Below are 13,245 nucleotides of genomic sequence, written 5' to 3' on the forward strand. Positions count from 1 at the left end.
TTTAAGTTTCCAGATTCTTGAAGCCCTCACGCTATGCAACTTCTCTTACTAGTTCTCTTACTGCATTTACCCCTCTGAAATTGGGACTCCTCTTTACAGCCCTTCTGGGTTTTTTTCCCTGTCACTCAGTGAAACTAGAGTGAGTCTGTGGTCACACAGTCCACGGGTCCTTTCTCTGAGGAGCATTTCTGAAAGGTCTTCTTCCCTTGCCCAGACCTATGACCGCATGTGACATTTCGTGCATCGATCCCACGGCTGTTCAGAGAGGACATCAACGCTCTTCCACCTGAGCAACAGCCCAATTATACCACTATCAGACACATTTGCTCTCCGATCTCTCACTAGCCCTCACCAACACCATTAGGTGCCAAAAACACTTCAGATATGACTAGCATAATTAGTTGGCCATTATAGACATGATACAGGGCTCTTTTCTGCTCCTGGCCACGGCTCCCTCAAGTGGCTTGCAAGCCCTGGAGCGCTGGACACCAAGACTGCAGTTGGCCTGGTGCACAGGAGAAAATCCTTCTTCTCCCAGCCCATCCCAACCTGAGAGCCAGGCAGACCAGTGAAGGGCCATCCTGAATCACGGATATGACCATGCCAAGCAATTCCTGAGAGTAAGTAAATGTGGAACTACATCACTCACCAATGCCAGGAAAAACACAGATTTTCAATTTAAGGCAAAGAGCAGCATTTGCAGCCGCCTCACTGCTCTTGTCACAAAGAATATAAGCATCAGCTCAGGGCAGATCAGGCTGGGTCAGCCGCAGGCGAAACCAGCTGCAGTTTTATCACTTTTATGGGCAATTTTACACGAAGCGGTTGATTGGGAAGATGACAGGAATAGAACAGCTCTCACCTCCAAGAGCCACCGCAGTAAGATAAATAGAGGAACAAAAAATCCCAAACCTCCTTGGGAAGCCGAAGTGGTTGCTCAGAAGGATTACATCCCCATAGCACCAAGGAGGAGACGTTGCCTGGTGGCTAAGAGATGACTTTGGAAGCTCCTCCTCACACTCTCGACATGCCAGCAGGCAGGACGCGGTCTCAAGAGATGCAGGCTCAAAGCTCGGCTCTGCCATGCCTTTGTGGCATGGCCAGGTAAATCCCTTTGCCATACCCACTTGGTTGTGCCCAGTTAACGCAAAGCCCTCGATGGCAGGGACAGCCTCTTCGGATGAGGGAATGCAATGGGAGCCTGGCCTCATCTGAATGCAGGTAGCCGGATGCAGCCCCTGACAACATCCAAATACTCTGTGCTCCAGAAATAAGGTGCTACTTCAAATAGTATTTGAATTTTGTAATAACGCAGGATATGGAAAAATAAGCCAGGGCCTGGGGAATCCCTGCTCTGAGGTGTGGTGCACCTGGGGGCTCTGGGCATCACTGGCTCTCTAGAGACGTGGCTCTGGGCGGCAGATCGCGAATCAACTGAAGTAAGGTCACTCTCTGCAAGGGGAAAAGCCAGCAACCTGGGTCAGGAGCGAGGAAGAGGATTTTTTTTTCAATGTCAGTTAAAATTCCAGAGATTTTATAGAGATATAATAACAAATATCACATTTCTTCAAGTACCTATTTTTTCCCTCTGTGGACATGCTGTCCTCAGTGATCAAGAACGCATACATTCAACAACTCCAGCAGCGCTGCTGCTGGAGGACGAGCACCTATTTCCTCGCACCCCGAGCGCAGAGGACGCGCAGCACCTTGCGCTCTGCTCCATCAGCAGAACTGCTGCCTGCAAGCCAGGCCTCCACGCGGTCCTGCAATATCCCCAGGGCTGTCCTGTGTGTTCAGACCTCGGGTAACCTCGCCAGGTCCACTCGTCCCAGAATACCCGTCCGCAGAGGCAAACCCCCTCTGTGTTAGAAAATCATCCATGATTTTAGAAAGCCCTAACCAGGCTTGACAAGGCACTACGGGAGACAGCAATCTGCACATCTCATACCAAAGCCTCCAAAAACTCTCTGGGGTTACATGTAACAGGACTGACTCTCCCGTTTCCCAGTTCGTCGCCGCGCTATGCCGCACGTCCTCTCTGCTGGCATTTCCTACTTGCCAGATCAGTTCATACTCCCAACATCCAGGCTGCAACTAGGAGTAAGTCCAAAACCAACACTAGAGCCTTTGAAGCAGAGCATCTCTCCGCATTTATCCCCCTCCATCCTTCCTAAGCACCTTTTAACTGCTGATTTTAGTATTCGAATCATGCAAACCATGGCTGTACCTTCCGGGTGGTGGGATTTTTTTCCTTCCTCCTTATTTAAGCATTCTTTATTCGAGCTTTCATCATTTGCCAGTTAAGTCAACTAATTTTCTACTAAACCCAATTTCACTCATGGCTGGAGTGAAATTTCCATGATTTTTCCTCGTGCCACGTACTATTAATGGCGCTTGAAATTATGCAAACGAAACTGATGAGCACAAACGCCTTTTCCGCAGCGAGTTTAGCCACGAGATTTGTTTTGAAAAGCCCTTGGTCCCTGCGCTAGCTCTGAAAAAACTCCCGCCCGGCAGCGAGCAAAGGGCGGCAACGCGCTCGCGCGCCCCGCGGCTCGGTCCCGTCCCGTCCCGCCGGCCGCGATCAGCACGGCAGCGCTGCTAAAGCTCGGCTCTCGCTTCCGCTCGCGACGCACCGGCCGGAGCGGCGCTGGCTGCCGTCCTCCCCTTTAAATCAAGCAAGAGCCGCGCTCGCCCGCAGCGCCAGCCCTTTCGCGCCGCTCTCGGCCAGCTGCCTCTAACAGCTGTGCCCACTCCAGAATAAATCTACAGCAGCTTCTTGTCCTGCTATTTCCCCCTTAGAGGTACTTTAATCAACCAAGGGACCCATTCCCTTCCTGCGCTTGGTGAAGGCTCTCTGAATACAGATGACTGCAGGGTTATCTTTACATCCCATCGACCTATTTTCAAATTAACCCAACTTTTCTGTCCAAGTTATCCCTTCCCCAGGCTGGAAAAGTCCAGCACTAAATTGATCTCATGGGAACCTGCTGACAGAGCGGGCCAATATCCTATAATATATCTAATCGCGTCTCGGCTGCCCGCCTCCGCCGTCATCAGCGAGCCGGAGCGCGGCAGCGGAGGGGGAGAAGTGCTGCGTGCCGAGCCTGCAAAAGCAGATGTCTTCCAACACTCGCCTTCCTCCTCCTCCTCGCAGCAGGACTCCCCAGCACTGAGAACAGCAGAGCAAAAAGAAAAAAAAAAAAACAGCTAAAGCCACTTCGGGGTTTCGGCGCCTGCTCTCCGCGCGGCCGACGCACACGCGGCGTGTGCTGCTTCCTGCAGAGGAGCAGTCGCCGCCCTGACCTTCAACACCCACATCGAAAAATTTGGCTCCCATTTCTAGGAAAAGCCCATAGACTTGTCACCGACTTTCCAATGTCTTTTTTTTTCTTTTTTAATCAGCGAGGGCGGTATTTGGGCTGTCCCACACAGCCTGCGGTCTTAGGGGCACACAGTGGAGGAACAGGTCTCGGTTTTTGCAGGGCACAACTCTCCAGCACAGGTTTGCGGGGGTCCGCCGGCCCAGCTGCCTGCACCTTCCTCTCCCTCACACCTGAGCCTTCCTCCAGTACAGAACCTGGGCTGACTCCTTCGCCGGTTTATGCCCTCTGCTCCTGCACTACCATCTCCCTCTGCTTCTCCCCGTTTCCAGGCACAGTGCTCTTACCCACCGGGGCTGGACCCAGCTGCACAAGCAACTTAAAGTGCAAAGGGGAGCCTGAGAGACGAACAGCACCTGCTGCACGGTCTTGGAGCCCGGATCTTCTTCCTGCTGGAGAGGACCTCAAAAGCAAGAAGTTTTAAAGAATTTATAGCATTCATATGAAGCCTTCTGCAGTGCTCCCTGGGCACCCAAACCCTTTCCAGCCCATGATCGAGGCTGTATGATGCAGTCGAAGCAGGCTGCAGGCAAGGTTTGGCAATCAACCCACTCATTCCTGAGGTTTTCCTGTGCCATGGCAGGAAGCACGCTCACAGGCGCCCGGAAAGACGGCGGCACTTGCCGGAGACGCTCGCAGGAAACGGCAACACCACGTCCCTGCTGCTCCCCTGAGCCCGGCAGAGCCTTGCGAGATCCCCTTCCACCGCCGGCTGCCCGAGCGGGCATCCTTCGCATTTCTCTGGGCCACAGAGATAAGTCACAAGGAACAGAGAAGGATGCTCACGTCCCCGAAGCAGAGTGAAACCCTACGGAAATTGGGAGGCAGCCCTCCTCCGGCGCTGGTGGCAGAGCTGCAACCGGGGTGGGCTATCTGGTTGAACTGTCACCAGCTTTGCCAGAGCCTCCAAAACGATTGCTCCCTCGTCCCGGCTCCTTCCCCGACCTCTCCAGCTCCGGGAACTCGCAGAGAGGGTCGATGCTGCCTGCGCACAGAGCACAGCCCCTCCGCGCGCCTGCAATAAATTACACAGTATTATATAATAAGTGTGGATAACCTCTGTAATAAAGCTGGGGTTTTGACAATGGGCAAAGAATCCAGCTCCATGAGTCATCATTTGGCTCCAAAATAAACATATTTCATGAAGAAGCGCAATTTAACAGCTCAGTAATTCCTACTAATTTATGCACCTTCCTCTCTCGCAGGATGAAGCCCTCAAAAGTGGGAGAAATCCCTCCCTGTCACTCCTCGCAGCTTATCTGCAGTCCTCTTGTGGGAGCTGTCAGCAAAGCTGCCTCCCCGCAGGAGCCGGGAAGCTGCTGTAATTAAAAGCAGCCGCTTTCGCCGTTGCCCCGACGCTCAGGGCTCTCGTTTCGCCCTACCTGGCTTTTCGTTTTGGACCTCCGTGGCTGTGAGAGGCCAAACGGTGCAAGAGGGCTCGACTCTGAACTCCAACCAACTGCAGTAATTAGCGGCGTTCGGAAACTCTCTCTGCCCCACGCACGGCTGCAGCAATCAGCTCTTTCTGCTCAGAAGCTGGGCAAATAATCAAGCACCCTCCTGAGGAAGGCAGTTAAACATCTGGGCTAGTCCAGCTAGCGGCAGAAGCTGAGCGCGGCCCTAGCTGCATTGAGCTGCTCCATAACACCTGCAGCAGCTCAAAATAAAGGATATTTTTAGCCAAATCTTCAGTGAGTGCAAGTAGAGCTAAGCTGATTTCCACCAGCTAATGTCCTGGACCCCTGGTTACCCATTGCCTAAGGTATTTCCAGTGGAAACGTGTCCTGATTAAACATGGACTGGAGAAAACGGTCCCGCTTAGACACACAGTTGGGCGCACAGCGTTTGTGCAGCCCCTTGGGTCAGTCTTTGCCACCTCTCCCTTTGGAAGGGTTTGCAGCAGTCGAGTACCTGCAGTCGGGGAAGCATCCTCAGCTCCCAGCAAGCCCACGCAACCGGCCGCTGTTGCAACTTGCCCGGTTGCAAACCGTGCTGCCAACTGGAGAGCAAAAGCTTGAGCCTGGGTGTTGCTCTGTTTTTCCCATGAACAGATGCAAGACAAAGATGGCTTTTATCTGCCAGAAAATAATTGGAAATGCCTTCATCTGGACATTGTGTTTCCGTTTGAATGGCCCCTTTTGTAGTCTGAGTACACCTCGGCGGCTGCAGAAAGCACAGGAAAATAGCAGCTATAATTAAGTACGTGCCAGACAACGCGACTAGAGCCCTGGGAGCAGGAGTGTTCGCTGGGAAGCTCCGGAGCAGCATCTCCTCTCCTCTGGAGCTCCTCCGTGCTGCTGTGCGGAGCAGAGCCCTGTCCCACCACGGCACCTGACTCCAGCCCAACCACGCAAGCCTCCATCTCCTGAACCACACACTGACCACCAGGAAAAGTCAACACTGCAAACCAGCAAGTAAAGGTCTGCAAGTATGGGATATAAGCAGCTGCTTAAAATTAATTGCCTTGCCAGGGCCCATATTACAAGTCCAGAGCCTGACACCAGAGCAATTAAACTCCAAGAGCACTTCGTAGAGCCCTGAACCCACGAGGCATCATATTCCATTTCCTTCGACTTTCTGTCCTTCCTTATGAGCAGTTAATTTTGAGGGGGCAATTTCGAAAGCACTTTTCAAAGTCACCGAGATCAATACTCTGAGGCATGTTAGCAGCTTGCAGAATTGCACTCCACTGTTGGAGGAAGGAGGCGACCCAGTGAGGCCATGGCAGAGGAAGGCCACGCACCCAGGCCCGCACACATCCTTCCTGCCGGCGAGGCTCACGGCGCCCAGCCCAGCTGGCTGCGTAGCACCAGCGCTTGGGAGGAAGGGATCCGTGCACCGTGCAGCCAGCAACTGCTGCAGCTCTTGTGCCAGGAGAGCCACCACTCCTAACACACTACTGGTGGTCTTCTAATCTCCATGGCTATCCTGCCTTATTAACAACCCAGCTCAGGTTTTCCAGGCAACCTTCCTTTTCCATCCTCGCCTATCTCTCATGCCGAGCAATTCACATATGCACGTTGGGCTCGGTTCTTATTTCCCTGGAAGTGCCTTTTGGCTACCAAAGCCACGTCAAGGGCCTTCAGCAAGAAACAAGCCTTCATATTCAAAGCCAGTGGGGTCCCTTCCTGGACTAGAAATGCTGCCTTCTTCCCACTGTCCCTGTACACCTGGCACAACATTTTCAAGGAAGACAACTTGTAACTAATCAGTTCAGCTCAAGGCTTTTGCAGCTAACTGCAGCAGGTATTACAGTCTGCTAATGAATGCCCAGCAATGCTTTGCATCAGCCACCAGAAAATCATGTGTTTCACCTCCTGCCCATCAAGATGCATCAGAAGAAAGCTACCAAATTCACTGAGAAATGCAAAAGAGGACAAATATCTGTAGTTAGTTCAACCAGAGGAGAAGCAGCCTCTGATAGGACATAGCAGCACAATTCACAGGTTTTGAAGCTCCCAAGAAAAGATAAGAGAGATTTGTCATCTTCCTTGCAATTCAGTAGCCCCTGAAGTTCATTGGGAAGTACTGCCTTTGAAATACAAGGTATGGCCAACCCAGAAGCATCTGCAGTCTGGGCAGGCCAGGCAAACAGCAGTGGGGAAACACGGAGAAGTCAAAGGATGAGACTGAGGGCACACAGCAGGCCAGTGGCATGGTGAGGAATACAATCACCTTTCCTGGCTCCCAGCGCAGTGACTTCAGATGTGACTGTGTGATCTTTCCTCTGCAAAAGGATGAGTGATTTGATGAAGACCTGAAGCCCATTCTGACTGTCCCACAGAAAGCCAGGGCTGAGCTCAGTGGATCTCATAGGGGTTCCAGGCACTCGGACAGCCACTCACTAAGCCGTAGAGCAAGTCTGCAAATCCTCAGAGTTCTTTATATTTGCTCAAAATTAGCACTCATCCACAAAACCACCTGGGAAAGCACAGTTTAACACCCTGTGCTATTTACTATTTGCAATTTGCCATCTGCTCCTCTCCCAGTTAGAGTATTATCCTTCAGGGGACAGATGCAATACAACACGATTTCAGCTGACCAGCATACACCGTCATGCTCCAGATCCCACAACCACATGTGTGGACTCTTTTCATTTCCAACCCTTAGCAGGGTCCTGTCGAGCACCCAGATGCCCCAGCACGGACCAGAACCTCTAACTGCCAGCTTCTTGGGTCAGATATGATCTTTTCCTACCGGCCTGCATGATCCCCAGCATTTCAGATCCCATCCTGACCAGCGCCTCCGGGCACTGCTGCATTGCAATCAATATACACACTACTAATGAACAGCTCTTAGATAACTATTGGCTGAAGTGTAGACATGCAAACCTTTTAGTGATCCCTTGCCAATGATCAATACACATATAAAAATCAGCTCAGAAATTTGGAGAGACAAAAATCAAACTAGGAGAGAGGCTATTCTGTGTTGAATAATTTATGGGCACCAGCTTTTCAGCTGTGAAGGCTGTGCTGAGCAGGAGAACTTGCAGCTCCAAGGCCTGGAAGGAGCAGGGGGCTGCCAATGAGAAACAAACGAGAAGTGGAAGCAACACTCTGCATTTCTGGGGTAAAATATCCCTAAACCTAGAACTTGAGTTGGTTATTGCTAGGCTGCAACAAGACCCAAGCCCCTGTGAAAGCTGGTGCTGTTAGAGAGGCTTTGTCCAAGTCACCAGCGCCAACATCTGAGCTTCTCCCAGCTCCGCCTGTGACATGGACCTCATCACCACCCATGGTGGCTAGGACCCATCCACTTGTGTCCTCAACAGCCAGTGGATGGCCCCTGTGCACCTCTAGCCTAAAACAACCTAATCTGCTGTCTGCCATTGACTGGGCAGCTGTTGCATGAGCAATCATACTTAAGTCCTTGTGCAGGTATCTCTGGGTGTTAAAGATCTAGGTTGGACTGCCGCTTGGCCAGCATGCTCAACAAGGCCACAGAGGAGCCAGGAGCTCCCTCACCAAGCAATTAACTATTAGCACAACTCATTATTAATCAGCAATGTTCTGTTAAGCCTCCTCCTTGCCTGTGGCAGTGCAAAGACTTATCCCCGCAATCCTCAGAGCCAACATCTAATGCTGCGTCGACCTGACAGCAGGGACATTTCCAAAATATCTCCTCCTTTAGAGATATTCAAAAGCTGTCTGCACACAATCCTTGGAAATGTGTTCTAGGTGACCCTGCAGGGAGGTTGGAGTAGTTGATCTCCAGAGGTCCCTTCCAACCTCAGCCCTTCAGTGATTCTGTGACAGGGTCGCAAGCAAAGTGACAGATCGCTGGCATCTCCCAGCCCTCTCTGCAGGAGGGCTCTATCCCACCACTGCTGCAGGACAGGCACACACTCGCCAGGCCACTGTGCAAGTCCATGACAGCACAGCCCTTGGTGCAACGAGCCCCGACGAGCATTTCCTGGTCGCAGCAGCCCCACATGCTCAAGGAGGCAGAGTAGTTTTGACTGCTAGAACAGAGAGCAGTTAAAAGGCTGGGCAAGAAAACAGCATTGGGACAAACAGTGAGGCAAGTAGGTCATGCTGGAGTCTCTGTGACTTGGCCGCTCCTCAAGATAAGCCGTCTTGAGGAGGCAGCCTCGTTCACAAGCCGTATTTCATGGCAGATAACCAGAGCATGCAGCCACAATCCAGATCCCTTGTTCCCAATCCCAGCTAAGAAGGGGAACAGTCGGAGCTGTCATTCACCGCTTCCTTCCTTGGCATCTCAGGAGACACGTCCAAACCCACGTAGGGATAGAGAGGAGATTTCATTAGAGCTAGCAGATGCTTGAGCCCCTACTACTCCTTAGAAAGGCAAAACACTGCAGGCAAGGCAGCCACTCTCCAGAGCCGATCACCGAGGGAAACGCATGCTGCAAACTCCCCGGTAAGACTGAGCCAACTCCTTCCCACCATTAAACGGCCACCGTGAGGCTCTTCATTAAAAAACACAAACAAGAATCGCACAACAACAACAAAACCCTCCCAGCCATTAACTTCTTTCATCCTCGAGTACATGGATATTATTTAGCATGTCAATTTAGCTCAGCACGCAGTGCAACCCAGCAATCGCCGGGATGCACGCCTGCCTCTCAGAGAAGCTGCTGTGCTCTGCATTAGGACCAGGATTATTTTTTGAGTTAATTAGTTGGGAGCTAATTCTGTTCATTAATTCTGAATGCTGCAGGGGCCAGGCTGGATTTTGTGCATTGTTTTTTCCAGGATTGTTATTTTTCCCTTCCGTCTTCAATGTGGCTAATTATGCGGCAGATGCTGGTTTCACATTGCCCAACATCTCCTCTGCCCATGAGGCGACTTCAGGCTGTGCTTGATTTGTATCCTGTCATCACTTGAATCTGCACCGGCACTTGCCCTCCAACTTATGATCTCTCCAAAGAGGAGAGGAAAGCTCGTGAGGTCCTTGCAGCCGCTGCCAGGACCCCGTGCAACGAGTGTGGGGCGGCTCCCGGGGAGGGACCCCTCAACGCCTGCTTTCCCTTGCAAAGGATGTATGTTATTTTTGGCAGCCCTCTCTGGCTGGGCAGGAAGGGAGGGAGGGAGGGAAGGAAGGAAGGAGCAGAGTCACCTCTCAAACAACGCCAGCGAAGCCCCGGGGCTGTGCACAGCCATGCACGCGCGGCGGGGAGAACCAGTCAGTCCCCAGAACACCTGCATCCTGAGGCCACCAGCCCGTAGGGACACTCCTCAGGGGACGGTCGAAGGAAGGAGCCTTTCCCACACCTGAGCCAAGGCAGGAGACACCACATGCTGCCCAACACCACCCAAAGGCAAAGCAGCACCTACCTCTGCAGTTCCTTGAGCGAGACAGTGACCCGCAGGCTGTGTCCCAGGAGGAAGAGGGCAGCCAAGATGTCAGCCCACTGCACCATCTCCCCCAGCGGGCCCCCCTTCAGCACCCGTGGGCTGAAAACATCCCCTGACTCCTCCGTCAGGAAGCCGATATGGACCAGGATCTGGTGGGACAAGGAGAAGCGATGAAGCACGGACTGCTGCCACAAAGGGTGGCGCAAGTAGAAACACGTGTGCTAGTGGGGAGGGTGGTTTTGCCAGGCTCTGGTCAGAAAGGAGTTACAGTCCCTGATTCACTCCCGGCTCCTTATGGGGGCCTTAATACCCGAGGGAAATCACTCAGGTGTGAAGACAAGCAATGCATGTCTAATGAGTAAAGACCCAAAACTCAGTGGCTTCCAGATGCCACTGACTGGCTCACTGTATCTCAGGACCAGGCTGGTTTTCCCAAAGTCCACCAGGGACTGGCTCATGGACCAGTGGCTGAGTTTCACTGCAGGAAGGCATACAAAGGCCAGGGTAAAAATTGGAAAAAAAAATATCATTTAAAAAAAAATGTAAAAATGTAAACAGGAGGGCCAGCAACCTCCAGCAGGAGAGGTGCCAGCCTTTCCAGCCTTCTTGCTAGCTGTTCACCCAGCTGGACATTTCTCATACTACCAGGACCTATCTCCAAAATCAGCCCATCTTTCGACCAAGCCAATCTTGCGGTGGTCTGAATGCAGAGACATGCCCATCTCCATTACGCCTGCAGTCCAGACCCTCCATTCCCACGTGCACCCCTAAATCACATTCCCTCCCAGGGCTCCCGGTTACAGCCCGCCGTGTTCCTGATGGTGCAGCCTCCCTCTCCCCCTGTGCAATCTGCTCATACGTGTTTCTGGTCCCTCTGCCGGCCCTTCAGCTTCTGCTCCAGGCGCCGGGCCGCCCGCAGCCACTGCTGAGCCAGGTGTCGGATCCTCTTCTTCATGAAGATGAGGGACTCCTTGCCTGTGCCCACCAGCTCCAGGAGGCGAGTGAGGTCACTCCGGAAAGCTGCCTAGGGAGGAAAGAGGCTTTGCTGTCTGAGCAGAGGAGAAGTGTCTGCGAGAAGAGCCTGGGGGCTCCTCAAGGATCACAGCAAGTTTGCTCTCCCTGAGCATCTGCTGCACAAGGAGCCCCAGCAAGGAAGGCTCTTTCCAGCCTCCAGAGCTGTTACGTACCATCTGGGGGCAGGTAAGAAAACCCGGGACAGGAGAGGAGAGAATTTAGGGGGTGTTTTGCTTTTCCCACTGCCTCTTCTCTTGGCTCCCGAATTGATGGACACAGAAAACTACTCAAAAAGGATCTTGAAATATAAATGAAAGTTCATGTCTGGGGCACATTGGCACAGCTGATCTCAGACCACCACCTGGAGCAGCCTGTAACACAATAGACCGTTGCACCAACTGTAAATCCTGCAGAGCTGACGTGACACCTCGTATGTGTCACTTGGCACCTTTCCCGAGCCACAGCCTGAAACCAGAGCTCCTCTGCCTAATGCATCAAATTCCCAGGGCCCTGTTGCAGGTGATGACTCTTGTGACACCCCAGACGTGAGAAAACTCATGTGCTGTCTCCAGTCCATCTTGGAGGCCTGCTGACACTGCTGTCTCTGGGAACACTTGACTCAGCAGCTTTAAATCCTCAAAAACCTCCCCGCACCGGGCAGGAAACAAGCAGCTGTGACCTTACCTGGCCCCTGGGCAGTGGCCCAGGTGAAGGCAAAGCTTCTGTCTGGTTTCTCCAAGGCAGGGGAGGGCAGAACCACTCGACTTCGCTGAGGTAGATGAGGAAGGAGCACTCTGTGCCATCCACGCCAAAAAATGCATAGCAGGGGTCAGAGGTCCACCTGGCCCTCATCCACTGCAAGGGAGGCAAAGAAACCTGTCAGGTTCCCATTCCCACTGGGATGCTTGGACACTGCCGTGGGAAACCTAGCAGCCCAGCACAATACTGGTGCATTAGTGCCTTTCCACATCAAGATCCCCCTTTTTCCATGATCTTTTTTTTTCTCCACGGAAGTTAAACCAAGGATTTAGGCACAGATTCCAGCAAGAAGGGGCATGCTCCCCTGGAGCACTCAAGGGATTTCTTCTCATCAGCTGTGCCAAGGAGCAAGCTGACCTGCCACTTTCATAGCCCTGGGCACAACAGGGCAAGGAGACAGCTCTACAGACAGTCCTAGGTGATGATTTTCCAGGGGATGATTTCCCACAGAGAAGAGCCAGCAACCCCATCACCGATCTATCATCCCCTGGAAGAGCTTTTGCCAGCCTCTTTCTAATTCAACTACAAAAACAAATCTACTCAGGAGACAGGACACTGCACCCAATATGTAAAACACACCAATCATCCAGACAGAAGATCGAATTACAGCCTTCCACAATTAAATTACATTCCGAATTCACTCAAATCCTGGAAGGAAAGGATGTCTAGTGCTAGAGGAAGGGAAAACACAAACCCCGGTAATGTTTTAATATACCCTTCAGTGTCTTTTTATAGAAACTCAAGCCCTACAGAAATCAAAGCAGAGTTTGAAGCAGGAGGCTGGGAGGGAAAGGGGGATGCTTTTAATTCATGTAAATATGCTCTCTGACAAAGCAATCATGCCCCAGGCCAAAGACCAGGCTGCATTCAGGTGTAAAGAGCACACTGTGGCAGGCAGGATGTAATATTTGAGATCAAGGTCCTTGTCACCTGAACAAGATGCTCTTTTGAGCAAGGCTGAGGTTATTCCCCAGATACTAGCTAACGCTCCAGATATTTAAAGAAGATGTGGCAGTGCTTTCTCCTCGTCATGCTTCTGTCATTAAACAAAGAAAACACAGCCAGTGAGGTCTGCAGGCAGAGGTAATCTCCTGGAGCTGACTTGACTGCTGCCTGCAAATCCTGCTTCTTCTGCCCTTTGGCTACTGTGGCTACAAAGCTTCACGCTACCAAAACCGCATGTGTAGTTATTCAGGAAAACAGTTACATTCTTTTAACAAAAGCTCCCAATCAGACCTCTGCAGGATGCCTACTTTTGTGTTTTCTCCCCA

General features: G+C 52.0%; 1 protein-coding gene across 1 annotated transcript in view; it reads right to left on the reverse strand.

Annotated features, from left to right (window-relative positions):
• The window catches only part of MGAT5B (alpha-1,6-mannosylglycoprotein 6-beta-N-acetylglucosaminyltransferase B), a 63,273-nt gene that overhangs the window by 14,556 nt on the left and 35,472 nt on the right, over positions 1 to 13,245 (reverse strand). The window contains exons 6-8 of the mRNA XM_085304431.1: positions 11,900 to 12,070; positions 11,061 to 11,225; positions 10,181 to 10,350 (exon numbers count right to left, since the gene is read on the reverse strand). Of these exons, the coding sequence (XP_085160557.1) occupies positions 10,181 to 10,350; positions 11,061 to 11,225; positions 11,900 to 12,070 (506 nt within the window). The remainder of the gene's footprint in view (positions 1 to 10,180; positions 10,351 to 11,060; positions 11,226 to 11,899; positions 12,071 to 13,245) is intronic.

Source organism: Rhea americana, unplaced genomic scaffold (assembly GCF_003343005.1).
Source record: "Rhea americana isolate MKP2758 unplaced genomic scaffold, rheAme1 scaffold_21, whole genome shotgun sequence".
NCBI classification, from domain to species: Eukaryota; Metazoa; Chordata; class Aves; order Rheiformes; family Rheidae; genus Rhea; species Rhea americana.